This window comes from Gobius niger (genome assembly GCF_951799975.1).
Source record: "Gobius niger genome assembly, chromosome: 19".
In the NCBI taxonomy this organism is placed as follows: domain Eukaryota; kingdom Metazoa; phylum Chordata; class Actinopteri; order Gobiiformes; family Gobiidae; genus Gobius; species Gobius niger.
The window spans coordinates 17179028-17192899 of record NC_136870.1 but is presented as its reverse complement, the minus strand read 5'-3'; the positions used below and the strand labels follow the sequence as shown (position 1 = coordinate 17192899).

The 13872-nt window shown below is 40.5% G+C and overlaps 2 protein-coding genes across 2 annotated transcripts; one reads left to right on the top strand and one right to left on the bottom strand.

The window, feature by feature from the left end:
- Positions 1–910: 910 nt before the first annotated feature.
- On the bottom strand, positions 911–3720 carry psme3 (proteasome activator subunit 3). The gene is made up of 10 exons (XM_079577924.1): positions 3564–3720; positions 3093–3125; positions 2952–3014; positions 2774–2878; positions 2651–2699; positions 1997–2115; positions 1775–1911; positions 1631–1685; positions 1327–1413; positions 911–1251 (listed from the first exon to the last, which is right to left on the bottom strand). Exons 1-10 carry the CDS (start codon positions 3603–3605, stop codon positions 1171–1173), a joined length of 771 nt encoding a protein of 256 aa, XP_079434050.1. The 5' UTR covers positions 3606–3720; the 3' UTR covers positions 911–1170.
- Positions 3721–3784: 64 nt separating this feature from the next.
- nbr1a (NBR1 autophagy cargo receptor a) lies at positions 3785–12676 on the top strand. Its single transcript, XM_079577680.1, has 22 exons — positions 3785–3991; positions 4329–4391; positions 4736–4754; positions 4835–4857; positions 4937–5116; positions 5214–5291; positions 5369–5595; positions 5671–5790; positions 5952–6251; positions 6580–6739; positions 7096–7344; positions 7842–7967; positions 8046–8121; positions 8203–8325; positions 8404–8580; positions 8745–8888; positions 8964–9109; positions 9254–9702; positions 10401–10483; positions 10668–10752; positions 11284–11386; positions 12286–12676. Exons 1-22 carry the CDS (start codon positions 3890–3892, stop codon positions 12472–12474), a joined length of 3222 nt encoding a protein of 1073 aa, XP_079433806.1. The 5' UTR covers positions 3785–3889; the 3' UTR covers positions 12475–12676.
- Positions 12677–13872: the final 1196 nt, after the last annotated feature.

The window sequence follows — 13872 nt, the reverse complement described above, 5'->3', positions numbered from 1 at the left end:
TTGGAAAAAATATTAATGTATTTATGCATATTTTCATGTCCTTTTGGCTGTCCTCTTTTGGCTCACCACAGTGAGCTTTTGTATGTTATACCATTCGTTTATATGTTTTCGTTTTACTTATCTTGTGGCTATTTTTTTTTTTACACGTATCATGATTAAAATAAAAGGTGCTTGACCATGATTTCAACACAACTTAATATCAATCTTATAGTTATAAGTAAATCAGCTTGCTCTGTTTAACAAAACTATAATTATATTATATTATAGTATTTATTATATTAATGTGACGCAGTTTCTCAGGAAGTCCTCAGCTGATATTGATTAATGTGGATGTCACGTAACAACACCCTTCAAATATTAACTCGAACACGCTCCTGCCATTCATGTCCGGCACACTACTCCTACTACCTTCATCACACAGAGAGGGCAAAGGTGGCTCAGTATTTCTAAGAAACACGTGTCACTTTTCATATTGTGCAGCTGCTGGATCAAACTTGAATTTGAAATATCAACCCTTAACAGTTTGAGTGTGCAGCATAAGTATCAGGCGGTTAAAAAAAAACATAGTTTTAAAGATTGAAATGAGCCCATACTTACACATTGTGGCTCTATTCCTGATGACATAACAGGGGAGGGACATGGGACAAATCCAGTCTGCACAAGTGCGACTAATCATTTTCTGGTCCTCATCATAGCATGACTGTTGTGCCATTTTTAAATCTATCCATTATAACCTAAACTATTGGTTCTCAACTGGTGGACCGTGGCCCATTCTCAGTGGGTCACAATGATAAAATCCAGAAAAATGTGACTGGTGTATTGGTTCTGGAAGACAGTCATAGTGTATGAATAAAATGAGATTCTAAATTCTGTATTTAACTTCAATAAGTAAAAAATAACAAGCCACAAATGACTGAGGACAAAATGTTTAATTAAAATTAAAAAACACATAGCACATCTCCTCTGTCTATGAACTAACCTCTTTTATGAGAGAATAATTGGCTCTAAAGGGCATAAAAGAAACATATTTTACATTTAAAACATAAGATGAATGTGTGTCATGTGTCCGTTTGACAGCATTGGTTGTGCTGATTGTACAGATGAGGGTCTGGTGTAGACCGGGCCGAGTGAGAACAGATGCATGATGGGAAATAAGGAGCAGGATCAACATCAGTACAATGCATCAGTATTACTGCTCCGAGGCCTCTTGATCTTTTCAATGTTCTTCAGAATCATGTCATGTAACGTTACCTACAAGTTGAAGAAAACAGCAATGTAATGCCTGTAACACAGTATTCTACGGCATAAATGAAAATTTCAACCTACATATTGGTTTCTGAGCTCTGATACTATAATCTTCAGACTGATGTATTCCTTCTCATCAATTTCAGTTACTGTGCGCCGGTAGTCTTCCTGAAAAAATGTGAAAGTTTCGGATTTTTAATAATTGCTGTGAAGTCTAAAAATATACATGTTTCAATATTCATAAGCTGACACTAGATGGAGCTGTTGAACAAGTGTTATTACAAATATAGAATTATTAATATAGAAACAATATTATACCACATACCCAAATATTAATAGTAAAAACACAATTTGAAAATTGTATTGAAATATATAATATACTTACAACATGAGGATATTTTGCTATTTTGGAAACCAGTTTTGCTCTTGTGATGTAATATCTGAAATTGATCACAATAACGCAACATAGATTAACAGGAATCAGACAGAACAGAATGTGTTTCACATTATAATAAGCGGTATAGGACACCTTGATATTTGGTCGAGGTAAGATGCTGCCTCCCCTTCAACTGTTCTGAGTTCAGCTACAGTCTCCTCCTGGATTGACACACCGAAGTTATTTCCATCTTCTATCCTAGGAATGAGAAGTTGAACCCACATTTTGACCTATAAAAGAACAAATACAATCGTCACAAACATGCAATACTTCAATTACACTCCATTTCTGTATAAATAATGTACAAGAACGTACAGTATTGCATTTCTCAATGAGTGTCCTGATTTCAGGTTTGACCTTCTCAATGAGTTCAACAAGGTTAGCGTTGCTCTTCATCATGCCACCAGGCATGACAAAGACCTTGGTACCGGTCACTGAAAAACATAACAGTAACATTAGACACCAAAATAAAAAGTGTCTTTTAAAAAGGGGACGATCACGCTCTCTTTGAGCTTTTACAACATAGTTCCTTCATCAAAAACGTGCATACCGATATATTTTACATCGTTCACATTTACACATTGAGAGGGTTTGCATAAACTTTCGGAATTTCTTCTGCTTTCTATGGCAAAATGCGCTCAAATCTGTTATTTTATGTTTTGTGTGTGTGTAATAGAATTCTCAGTCTTGCATTATGAACTGCCTTTATTAGAGCCCTATTGATTTGTTAGTGATGGCTTGCTTAAATACTGTGTTACTGTTCACTATAGTTATTTTCCCCTGCATCCAGCCAAGGATGCTCCAAACAAGTTGAAGTTGAAGTTATACAATGAGAACCATTAATGATGAGGTGCTCATAAGTATGTTGGAAATGCAACAATTATGTATATCTCCACTTTCATTTCACAGGCAGGCATGGGTGCATGTGGTGCTGTGTGTATTTTTCATTATTGAATCTGCCGTATTTACCAATGTCATCCCCTCCAACGTCATCCAGCTTTCGCTTTTTTGCATTTTGCTGTTGGGAGAGAAGCAAAGTGTGACACTTCCATTATATTCATCATTAACATTCAGCTTGAGAAAGAGCCTTACCGCCTCTAGGCCGTCATGAAGGTTTGGCAATAATATTGGATCTGGCACTGTAATGTCTATTTCTGAATGAATCTCCTTCAGTTCTGCGATGTTTATGATGGGATCCTAAAAATATACAACTCTGTGAGTAGTGAAAAATGAACAAACCAAAACGAACGTAGACAAAAATGCCACCCACCTTTAAAAAGTGATCAAGCTCGAGTAACTTCTTGGGGAAAAAGCTTGCCACTAAGTCTTCTGCCTGTACGTAAATAGTTGAAAGAAAAGTTATATCTGACAAATCCAAAAGTGTCGTGATTTTGAGTGTACTCAAATTTACCTCTGCTGTGATACGTTCCCTGAAAGAGTCAACCTGGAACAAAATAAGAAGTGTCAGCATAGCAAGATAGACAAATCTGAAATGACCATTGTCCACATTTATGATTGCTGGTGTCTGGCGTAAAACCAAAGAATCATAATAAATGGACCCTAAATATTGGTAAGGTTTTAGTATAACGGTTACAGGTAGGGCCTGTGTTTTTCCCCCACATGTGGTCTGCCATTTTGGTCACCCCTACTTTGTCTATTAACAAGGTGTAGAAGGATATTTAAGGCCTGATTCTTCATATAGTATGTCGTGGTAACAGGGAATCACCTGAAATGTCGTTTGACAGGTGAATGGTTACAGGCGGGAAATGAGCCGGTTATCAGTTAGCCTAGATCACGCTAAAATTAGGCTATCAGTTAGCATACAAATGGCAACATGGCGTGATGCAGCCTTAAAAAGTGCTTCAGTTCAATAGACTATTACCTTTCTTTTGAGTTCATTTTCCACCTTAAGGAGTGAAGACATCGTACGGGGTCAAAAATGAATAGATAGTTCCAAATAAAAGTTGAATTTAACTTGTAAACGTGTGGCTTATCAGTTGTCAGCAGCCACACTTGGGAGCTTAAAGATGACGCACTAAAAATGCGACCAGGTACTTTAAGTGCGCATGCGCAAAACGTCACAACATTTTTTTTTCCCCCCTCGACGCAGCTGACGATGTAAACAAGAAAAGACAGTGGAGGGCAATCGGGATCAAAGATACCAGTGTCACCGCAAATGTTAGCTTTTCAATAACTATAAAGGTTGACATGGGGCTCCCTGTTACTATTAAAGTCAATTTCAGGGGGAACGTGAAACGATTCCTGGCCCAAGATCTGGATAAATTGGAGTGGGACTCGGTGGAAACCTGGGTAAGCTAAAAGCGTGCTGGCTAAACGCTGGCGCAGTTAGGCAAAAGGCAGGCCCAGACACGGCCTAGATTCGTAAACAAAGACGGAACTGAACACTGTTTGATATGGTTTAAGAATATTTGCGTGTTCAGATACCGAAATAACAATTACAACTCTTCCAATAATGGCCTACCAAATTCAATCTAATCCTTTTTGCACCATTTCACCCATACGTAAGCGATCGGAAGAGATCACAAGACAAACCATTGCTAAACACGTCTTCAGATAGGAATTTGAGTGACGTTTTATGACACTGTTGTTATAATTCATTATGTAATTTTTCTTCTTCTTCCTCCAGATAAAGGCGTCATTTGGGATAAACCATTTTCAAGTGAAATATTTTGATGAGGACAACGAAGAGGTAAGGGACACTATTTCAAATGTCTTCAAAATCACTGTTTTACACATTACATTAATAGTGTGATGTCAAGCACAGCATACACTGTACATAAATGCATCAGTAATGTGTTAGGTAATGAAGTTTGTTTATGGAAATCACATTCTAACCATCAGTACAATGTCCCAAATTTAATTAGAAGAAATCTGTTGGAGGGAAATCAATGTCCAGAAAAAGCAAGAACACTGAATTTACCTTATTTTTATTATGACAGTCACAATGTCGTGGATAGTTGTTTCTGACTTTTTGCCCCCATTGTAATGCAAATGACTTAATTATTTTGTCATTGTTTTCTTTCCTGTTTTCAGATCTGTATAAATAGCCAAGGTAAGAACCTAAAATGAATGACATGTTAAACATTAAGGTTACAGCTGTAACATTGTTTTTTTATTATTGTTTGTTTGTAGATGAGTATGAAGAAGCTATTAAGGTAAGTTGTTATATTGTGACAATCTACAGTAATGACGTATTTTAGCTGTGTATTAACTTGTTTGTGTAATGTCACACAGAGTGCTGAGAAGCAGGGGAACCAGTTGCACATGAATGTGTATAAAATGAAGGGACAGGCTTGTGGACCATTGAAGACTGAGGTAAAGGAACTGAAAGGCGACCTCCGACCAGCTCCCCCTTATCCTTCCAGGGTGAAGACGGTGGACAAAGGCACTCAAGTCACACCAGAAAAAGAGGCTGTAAGCGGCTCCATACTTGTAAAATTGTATTGATTTGATGTGTATTATATTACGCATAGGTAATTGTTCTTAGTGTTAAGTTTGTGTTCTGTTACAGGCTGCAGTAAAAGACAACAAGGCAAGCAAACCAGAAGATGAGCCCCCTCCAGTTTGGTTTAGATCATATATGGAAAAGGCAAGTTTCATTTTTATCAAATGAATCATTTTTTGCGTCCGGCTAGTTAAATGTAAATGTTATCTTTTATTTGTTAGTTCAAAGATGAAGTGGTTAAAGAAGTGGTGGAGAGGATGTGTAGTGATTTCTCTGGTCAGTGCTGCACACACAAGTCTTCAGACAGGGGCCTTGAGGTCAATGGCGCGAGCGGCGGTGCTCCTCCAGGCCCTAGCGAAGGCCCTTCCACCTCTAATGAGTCCTTGGGTTACACCCCAAACTGCAGTAGCTGCAACAAACTCACCTCTGATGGGGCGTACAAGTGCAGGTAGGCATCACTATTTCTCAAACTCGCATGTGTCACCATGTGTTTGACTAACATTGAATACTGCCTGGTCTCCAGTGTATGCCCATCCTGCATCCTGTGTGAGATGTGCAGACATAGCCATGACCCCAGCCACAACCTCATAAGAACAAAGACACCTCTTTCCATCCCTGAGCATGGGCCGTCTGGAGAATTAAGGTAGAGACAAATAGCAGCAATGATTTCTCTCAGTCAACAGACATTCTTTTTGCTATTGGTAGCTGTAATGTTCTATTGTTTGATTGTGTTAATGTCTTTTTCTGGATCAAATATCTGTCCATAGTGAACAAATAGGTCTTCCTGATAACATTTCAAACCAGGTTCCCAAGGCGAGGAGACAGGACTGTGCGCAAGGCCGAGCGACAGCGCCTCAAAGCTGAAAGGCGGCAGCTCAGAGCTGAAGTGAAGGAGATCAAGAAGAAGCTGCGACTGGAGAAGAGAGGACTGCAGTGGAGTGGGCCCGCTACCTCAGGCAGAGTCAACCTGACAAACATGGCGTCCACATCAACCCAGGCTCCTGCCGCACCCCCCAGCGTCACCACGGAGACTGCCTCAGGTCCAGGGCCCGCCCAAGGCCTCATCTCTGCCCCAGGCCCTGATCCCCAGACCTCCAGTCCAGAGTAAGCGCCAACTTGGAAGGGGCGTCCTACAATGCTGGGTACCTTACCCAGCATGGATGCAAAAATCTTTTTTTCCAAGAAAATCAAAATATGCCATCTTTGTTATCTAGTCTGTATGAGTGTTTCGCTGGCTGATCTGGGGTGGTGGAAATGTTGGAACTACCTCAATGTGAAAACTGCTGCTGCTGCTTCATAGATTTTCTAAGAAAATTGCTTTTGAGCTGCAAAAAATCGGGGGTCCTGCTTTTTTGATTCATAGAGAACAAAGAGATGGGTATTTTAAGAAACCAGGGCTATTTTCAACAATGCTCTGTACACTTGAAACTAGGGGTCCTGGGGTCCCGCACACGTCCTTGGTGCCCACTATGGCTGCCTTGTTTCTGGATGAAAATCTGCCTGACGGCACCCGTCTGGAGCCTGGTACCAAGTTCATCAAATACTGGAAGATGAAGAACTCGGGCACAATCAGCTGGACCTCAGAGACTAAGGTACCCCCACCGCCGAGAGGACAGACCCACTCTCTCTGTGCCCCACTTTACTTCCACCCTGCGCCCCTCAACTCATTTCCAACTTTTACAAGTGCAGCTAATACTAGAGCTAAGATCCTTTACTTCCCTCTTACTATGTGTGAGTTTTCTATCATTTACGTTCCCTTAAAGTAATGTCTAAATTATGTTTTTTTCTGTGGCATTGTTTGAGTGTGTTTTTTGTTTGTGTGCGAACATTCACCCCTGACCTTTTGAGTATTTATTTACTGTGTGGCTTTGGTTGCATGCACCTGTCTTGGTTCATTTTCGCATGTGTATTCCTATTTTGTGTTTTGTGTATGTGTGGGTGCACACAGCTAGTGTTCATGTGGGGAAACCTCGGCCTGGCGTCAGAGGAGAAGAGGGAGGTGCCAGTGCCCTTACTGCTGCCCGGACAAGTGGGCGTGGTCAGTGTGGCATTTGTGGCTCCTGTGATGGAGGGGACCTACACGTCCCACTGGCGGCTCGCCCACTGCGGTTGCCAGTTCGGTCCACGAGTTTGGTGCAGCATCGTGGTCGATCCCGGGAACAGTCGCAGTGACCCTGCTCTTCAAAAGAAAACACTGGCAAGTTGTTCTGATCAGACGATTCTGCTTCACCTCTATGAATAATTTTTATTTCATTATTTATCAGACTGATACTCTGATCATATATACATGTAAAAATCTTCATTAAATATTAAGGAAATGTCATAAGTTTTAGAAAAAAATATGTAGAAAGAAAAGCTAAAATATTGAAATTATAGTTATGTATTCAGACCTGATCCAACACCCAGACCCATTTCACTACTTTCTATGATCTATACTGTTTTTGAATGTCCATAATACTTTTGGTCTGAGAGAAATTATTTTCACTGTTCATGATACAGATACAGAAAGGTTCATCCTCTGTATAAGTTTGGATGTAGATTTTATTTTTTAGAGAATAAACATTAACATTTTCTTCATCAGACCTCAGCATAATAACTTAATAGGGGGTATGACTTCCTGAACTCACTCAAGATATAATGCACTTTCCCAAAGCGATTATTATTAGTCTTGATTTGCTGTTTCAAACACCATAGAAAGAAGACTTTAAGTGTGTGAAAAAGGAGAAGGAGGTAAGACCCAAAGACACTGGTCCAGTACTGGCTATGGACATCAGCCATGACGACCTGTACTTCCCTTCAGTGGACCTGCTCACTGCACAGGTGCCGCTCCAGACTAGTTTAAACCGATAGTGAGACTTATGATTAGGTTAGCGCTAACATGTTTTTTTGTATTTTTAGGATTTGCTCTCATTTGAGTTGCTTGATATAAATATTGTTCAGGAGTTGGAGAAGGTGCCCAACAATACTCCTGCTGGTAAGTTAAAACACATTACCTGTTACTTTCTTCAGTTAATGACATTGATGATATTCAATCCTTTATTTTCTGCTCCCTCAGACTTGACTCCTTGCATCTCCCCTCTTCCACATGAGGTACCTGTGATGGAAAAGGCCACAATGTCACAAACAAACACTGAAACAAAAGATGATGTTGAGGTCTCAGGAGTCAGAAAGCTTTTTGGTAAGATCAATAGTGAATCCTCGACTGTAAATTGGTGTGATTATATTAAACATTACTGTGAACCATGTGTTTGAAAAGGAGGAAAGCCAAAGCCTCCACGAGAAGTGTTGGAGTCCGTGACACAGGAGGAGGAGAGGGAAGAGGAGATCAGTGGGGCCCAGTTTCTGTGCGAAACTATTATTCGTTCACTTGCTTTGGACGAGCCACCGGACCACAGACCAGTGCGCAGGGCCCAACAAAGCCACAAACCACAAGGTAATGGGAAATGACTTTACAATAAACTCTAGAGCTGAAGAATTAGGAAAAAAATATCTTATTGTTTCTTATCTGACAAAATGATTGCGAATAAACATGTTTGACTGCATGTATTTAGTCAGTAGTACCATATCTTATCACCTAAATTTCAGCTTTTATTGCAGTGGTTTCCCGAGGTCCGAGCATCTGCTTTGAAAGAAACATTGATGTTGAAAAGACACCTGAGGAAGCCAACCCACTGAGAGTTGAAAGTCTTGCACCCCTCCCTGATATTGTATCTGTCACACAGATAGAGAACACTGGAGAAGGTAGATATTACATAAAAAGAAAGAAATACATGTCCTTAATTTATCCATTTTCTGAATTTGATGTTTTGTGTGTAGCTCTCCCGTTGGAGGCGGAAAAAGATGTTTGTTTGCACCAAGAGAAAGATGAAGATGAAGCTGTTGTTTTGAATGGCACTGAAGACTCAAAAGTGATTGAAGATGAGAAGGAAGACCAGACCAATCAGGCTGAAGATTGGGATGAGGTTAGAATCCTTTTTCATGTTTTATTCCCCACTGAAAAGTAAGATGTTGATCGATAGAGTTACTGGTTGGGGATCCCTGTCCTATCGAGTGCTTCGACATCCCGTAAACCCAACTCACTGATAATCTTCTGTTGTTCTTCTCAGGTCAGCAGCCAGACCTCCTCAGTCTCCTCATGTGACGACTACATCATTGTTCTCCCCGACTGCTTCGACACCACTCGACCCCTGGGCCAGTCCATGTACAGCTCGGCCCTGTCCCAGCCTGACACGGCGACGCCCGACGACACAACCACCAACGACACGGCAGCCAATTTGGACACACAGCAGGACAAGGACAAAGAGCCCGCCTCCAAACTGAGCCGGGCGGCCTCGCTCACGGACCGAGTGGAGGCGGAGGAGGAGGAGGAGGCCGGGGCAGCGGAAGAGCCCTCGGTAAACGCCTGGCCCATGTCCTGCCCTCCCATCCACAGCAGCGTGAACCAAATGCTGTGCGCCTCCCAGACTCTGGACGCAGTGACTCTGACGCCTGAGGTGGTGCCGCCGCCAACACGTCCTGAGCCAGTGCTGCCCCCGCCGACCCTCTACTCACCGAGGTTAGCTCCTCCTCCAAGCGTGTGCAGAGGTTTTAGGAGATTTGTGGTAGTTGACAAAAGTTCTTAGGAAGTCATTCTATAGTTTTTTTTTAGTTTTTTTTTTTTTCTCAAAATACTTAGTCAGCAACTCCCGATCAGCAGCATGCGAAATATATACTTGCACCTAATATACGTAAAGCAGTACTAAGTATCTTGTTTACCTTAATAAATCCTTTTCGTAGTCCCTCTGGGTGTAATACAAGTGCAATCACAAATAAGAAGCTAAGAGGCAAAGCTAACTGCGTGCTAGCGCCACTTAAACAGTATTTACAGCCAAGTTTGAGTGAAAAATATCTCCATTGTGTAATTGGATGAACAATATCCCTCTTTCCCTTTGTCTTTTCTGTCAGGGTAGTATTTACTCTCATGGACAATTAATGAGTAAAAAAACGTAACATACTACAACGCCTGCAGTGGCGCTTATGGCCTTGAGGGGCATGAGTTACTTAGTACTGCTTTAATCTAGTAGGGACAGATATTCTAAAGCACTACTTTTAACTTGTTCAGTCGTTGCAGTTGTTTCCAACTGGGATCCATGAGCTTTGTGCAGGGACATTTTACTCAGAATTCTTAATTTTAAAAACAACATTTATTGCAGAGAATGTACACTTTTATACTTAATTTGATATGGGGATTACTCTGCATCTTTCTGTTTTTAGGTCAGAGGCACTGTATTTGGCTGAGGACCCCAGTCCAACAGCCTGTGAGCCATATGAACCTCAACCAAGAGTCCACCTCAACGGTAAAGTCACATTTCACATTTCTTTTCAAAGATATTTTAGTTTGTGAACCCTGTTAATATCCAGAGGGAACATTGTAAGCAGAAGTAGATTAGAGTTTAGTTTAGTTTGTTCACCAACAGATTTGTTACTAATGAACTGACAACTGACAAGTTGAGTGTGTTACTTTTGCTCTCTGACCTGCAGTATCTGGTTTGTCGAGATCAGCTGGCTCTGCATCCAGTGCCTTTGAGACATACAACCCAAGACCCAGCAATGCACTGCAGCCAAGGTACATACCTTGCAACGTGGTTATTTGCATGTTTTCTGTCGGCGTAGAACTCAGAGTTCTAATTTTTCAGTGCGGTTTGTGTGGTGTACTTTTGCCGAGTGGTTGTTGTGAGCACTTCCTCCTTTCTCACATGCGAGTGGGTTCATATTGCACATTGTGGCGTAATTGAAATTCTGTTCATTGAGAAATTGTGCATGATTAGTTTCGGGCTGCACGGTGGTGGTAATACTCTTGCCTTATCACAAAAAGGTCCTTGGTTTGATTCCCGGGTTGGACCATAGAGTGTGCATGCTCCTTGTGTGTTTGTTTGGCACTGGTTGAACGATTGGTGCAAATGCATAGGACAAATAGGAGACAATAAAGTCAATAACCTACAAAAATAATTACAAAATAGTTCACACTTTATTATCAGGGAAAGTCATTATTAATTAGAACTAATTTAAGTCATGAATTATTGAATAACATGCACATATTATTCACTACAAGTCAAATCTAGTGAAATATTTTAAATGATTGACTTTTCTTTTACAGTAGGGGTCAAGGTGGCATCACAGAGGGACTGGTGAAGGGTGCTCTATCTGTGGCAGCTTCTGCTTATAAAGCTCTGTTCACTGGACCAAACTGCAACATACAGGTAAATAATGATTACACCAACGAGTAGAAAACTGAACTAAAATAGGGCCAGGGGTAATAGTTAATGACGATAATGTTCACATCTGGCATTTTAATAATAACCTTTCGGGAGATGACGCATTTTCAGCTGTGAATCACAGCTCTATCGCTCGCTGTCAGCACCTTTAATGTACTGTAATGTGATGGCTTTTGCGTCAAACACTTTCGCACTTTCGCACCTTTCATGAATCATCTTACTTTCTTTAAATTACCTTTTTGAGCCTGTATATCCATGTTTCTCTCTCATGGAAAACATTCTTGAAATTTTGTTTCTTTTCAACACTAAAAAGGGTCAAAGTAAATACCGTATTTTCCGGACTATAAGTCGCTCCGGAGTATAAGTTGCTCTGGCCAAAAAAGGCATAATGAAGAAGAAAAAAACATATATTAATCGCTCCGAAGTTTAAGTCAGACAAGCCTTGGCAACTACTTGGGTTTACAAGCCTGTCCCGGCAGCACGTTGTTCAAGCTCCCATTTGCAAACTCGTTCCTCTTGCTGTGGCCATCGAGCTTTTTTTTGTTTTCTTCATTGCAGTAAGAGTAACCTTCCTCACAAGTTACTCGCTAGCTCCAAACTTTAACGTTTTTATAATTTTCAGTGGTGCAATAATTAAGTAATGAAGGGCTTTATTTATCAGGAGTAGCAGATACTGGTACACCAGCCTAGAGCGCCCTCTATTGGCTGAAACTACATATTTTTTATATATAAGTCGCATCTGAGTATAAGTCGCCAAACTAGGAAAAAAAGTGCGACTTATAGTCTGTAAAATACGGTAAATTTTTCTGCAAAGTGTTGAATATAATTGTGTTCTGGTCAAATGTGTTTTTACATGCACTTCAACTTTTTTTTTTTTTTTTTAGCGAGGCATTGACCCAGCCACTCGACAGGACACTTCAATGATGGCCATGCTGCTGGAAATGGGATTCCGAGACCACCGGCTGAACCAGCGGCTACTGAGGAAGCACGGCTACAGTCTGCTGCACACGGTCAACGAACTGGTTCAAATGGCCGAAGAAAGCCAAAACGAAGCAGTCGAAACCCACCAATAGGAGAGTAGTTTAAGGTCTTAAAAAGGTCACCAGAAAGAAAATATTTTAAATGTATCTATAAAAACTTCAAAAAGTAATACTACAATTTATCTTGCCTGCTATAAATCGGGGCTGTTTTTGATTTTACAGCTTATATACCAACCACACATAACATTCTGACCACTGACAGGTACAAAAAATACATAATAATGAGGTGTGCTTGTGGCCCAGGCCCCTTGGTTAAGAATGACTGAGATATATCAAACAGCAGAGAATATTTAAATGCGCAAATGTGTTTATATGCTGGATTAGAGCATCTCCAAAATGGCAGCATCGAGTGTGTAATAGATTTTTAGTTCACAGTCAGCAGTGGTTAGTATCTGTAAAAAAGTGCAGAGAGCAGCGGTAAACCAGTGTTCATGCATTATTTGACTCTATACACTTGTGGTCTTAATGTTTTGCTTGGTTGGTGTATATCAGTGATCACCAGTATGCGGCCTGGGGGCCAAATCAGATCCCAGAGAGTTCAAATCTGGCAGTTCTAGTTTCATTTTTAATTTGATGAAAGTTAGTTTGTTCATTGCCTTTGGTCGCAATGATGAACATGCTCAAGCTGAAGCCTAAGCAAAAAGAAATATTTTTAGATAGTAGTCCATTGTATTAATGTACAATATTTAATTTTTCGAGAGCTGCTGGCCCTCTTAGTGTCTGTTGGCCCTTGGGTGATGTGATTGGTGACCACTGGTGTGTATTCCATTGCCTTTTAGTGGTAGCTTTTCAAAAGGAAAAGTGAAGACAAAGTTGCACAAAAATAATAGATTAGTTTTTGAAAAAAGGTGAAAATCTAAAAGTATAGAATACCCTAAAGAGGCGCATGGCAGTAAGCCAATGACCTACTATTTTGTTTACTTGGATACAGAGCTTTATGTGAGGTGGCGTGGTTGGAAAAGGACACAAAGGTTTATCAAGCTTCTTTTCATAGTGTTCGTACAGCTTGTAGCTGCTTCATTCGGGTCTGGTAAAATGCTGTCTTTCATTTTACAGGGGCTTAGCTAGGTTCTGCAGAGGTGATTTATTATTGTTGAATGTTAATAAAGGACAAATATATGTGAATGCTAGAGGCAAGTTTGATTTTGAAAGTGCAGTAGTCAAAAGTATTTAAGACCTTTCTTAAATATCGTAGTGAAATCTGCCTAAACAATGCAATCTTTTTTCCTGTATCACGAGTACTGTTATATAGACGTTTTTTGACATGTGGAATGTATCGCGAAAAGTCCAAACGGATCACTGTTTGAGAGACACATTCATAGGTTTTCTACTGCTTTTTAGAAGACACCCGCATGAGCCGCGGCCGGTAAAAGCTTATAGCGATGTGTTCTTGTGCGTTGAAGCAAAGTCACAGTGGATAAATGTCAATGC

Excerpts from the sequence above, each read along its gene's own strand:
- psme3 (XM_079577924.1), bottom strand. The coding sequence starts at position 3,605 with ATGTCTTCACTCCTTAAGGTGGAAAATGAACTCAAAAGAAAG. Across the intron at positions 3,126-3,563 it reads AAAATGAACTCAAAAGAAAG|GTTGACTCTTTCAGGGAACG; the intron begins GTAATAGTCTAT and ends ATTTTGTTCCAG. Across the intron at positions 2,700-2,773 it reads TTCATGACGGCCTAGAGGCG|CAAAATGCAAAAAAGCGAAA; the intron begins GTAAGGCTCTTT and ends CTCTCCCAACAG.
- nbr1a (XM_079577680.1), top strand. The coding sequence starts at position 3,890 with ATGGGGCTCCCTGTTACTATTAAAGTCAATTTCAGGGGGAACGTGAAA. Across the intron at positions 5,117-5,213 it reads TCACACCAGAAAAAGAGGCT|GCTGCAGTAAAAGACAACAA; the intron begins GTAAGCGGCTCC and ends GTTCTGTTACAG. Across the intron at positions 11,387-12,285 it reads GACCAAACTGCAACATACAG|CGAGGCATTGACCCAGCCAC; the intron begins GTAAATAATGAT and ends TTTTTTTTTTAG.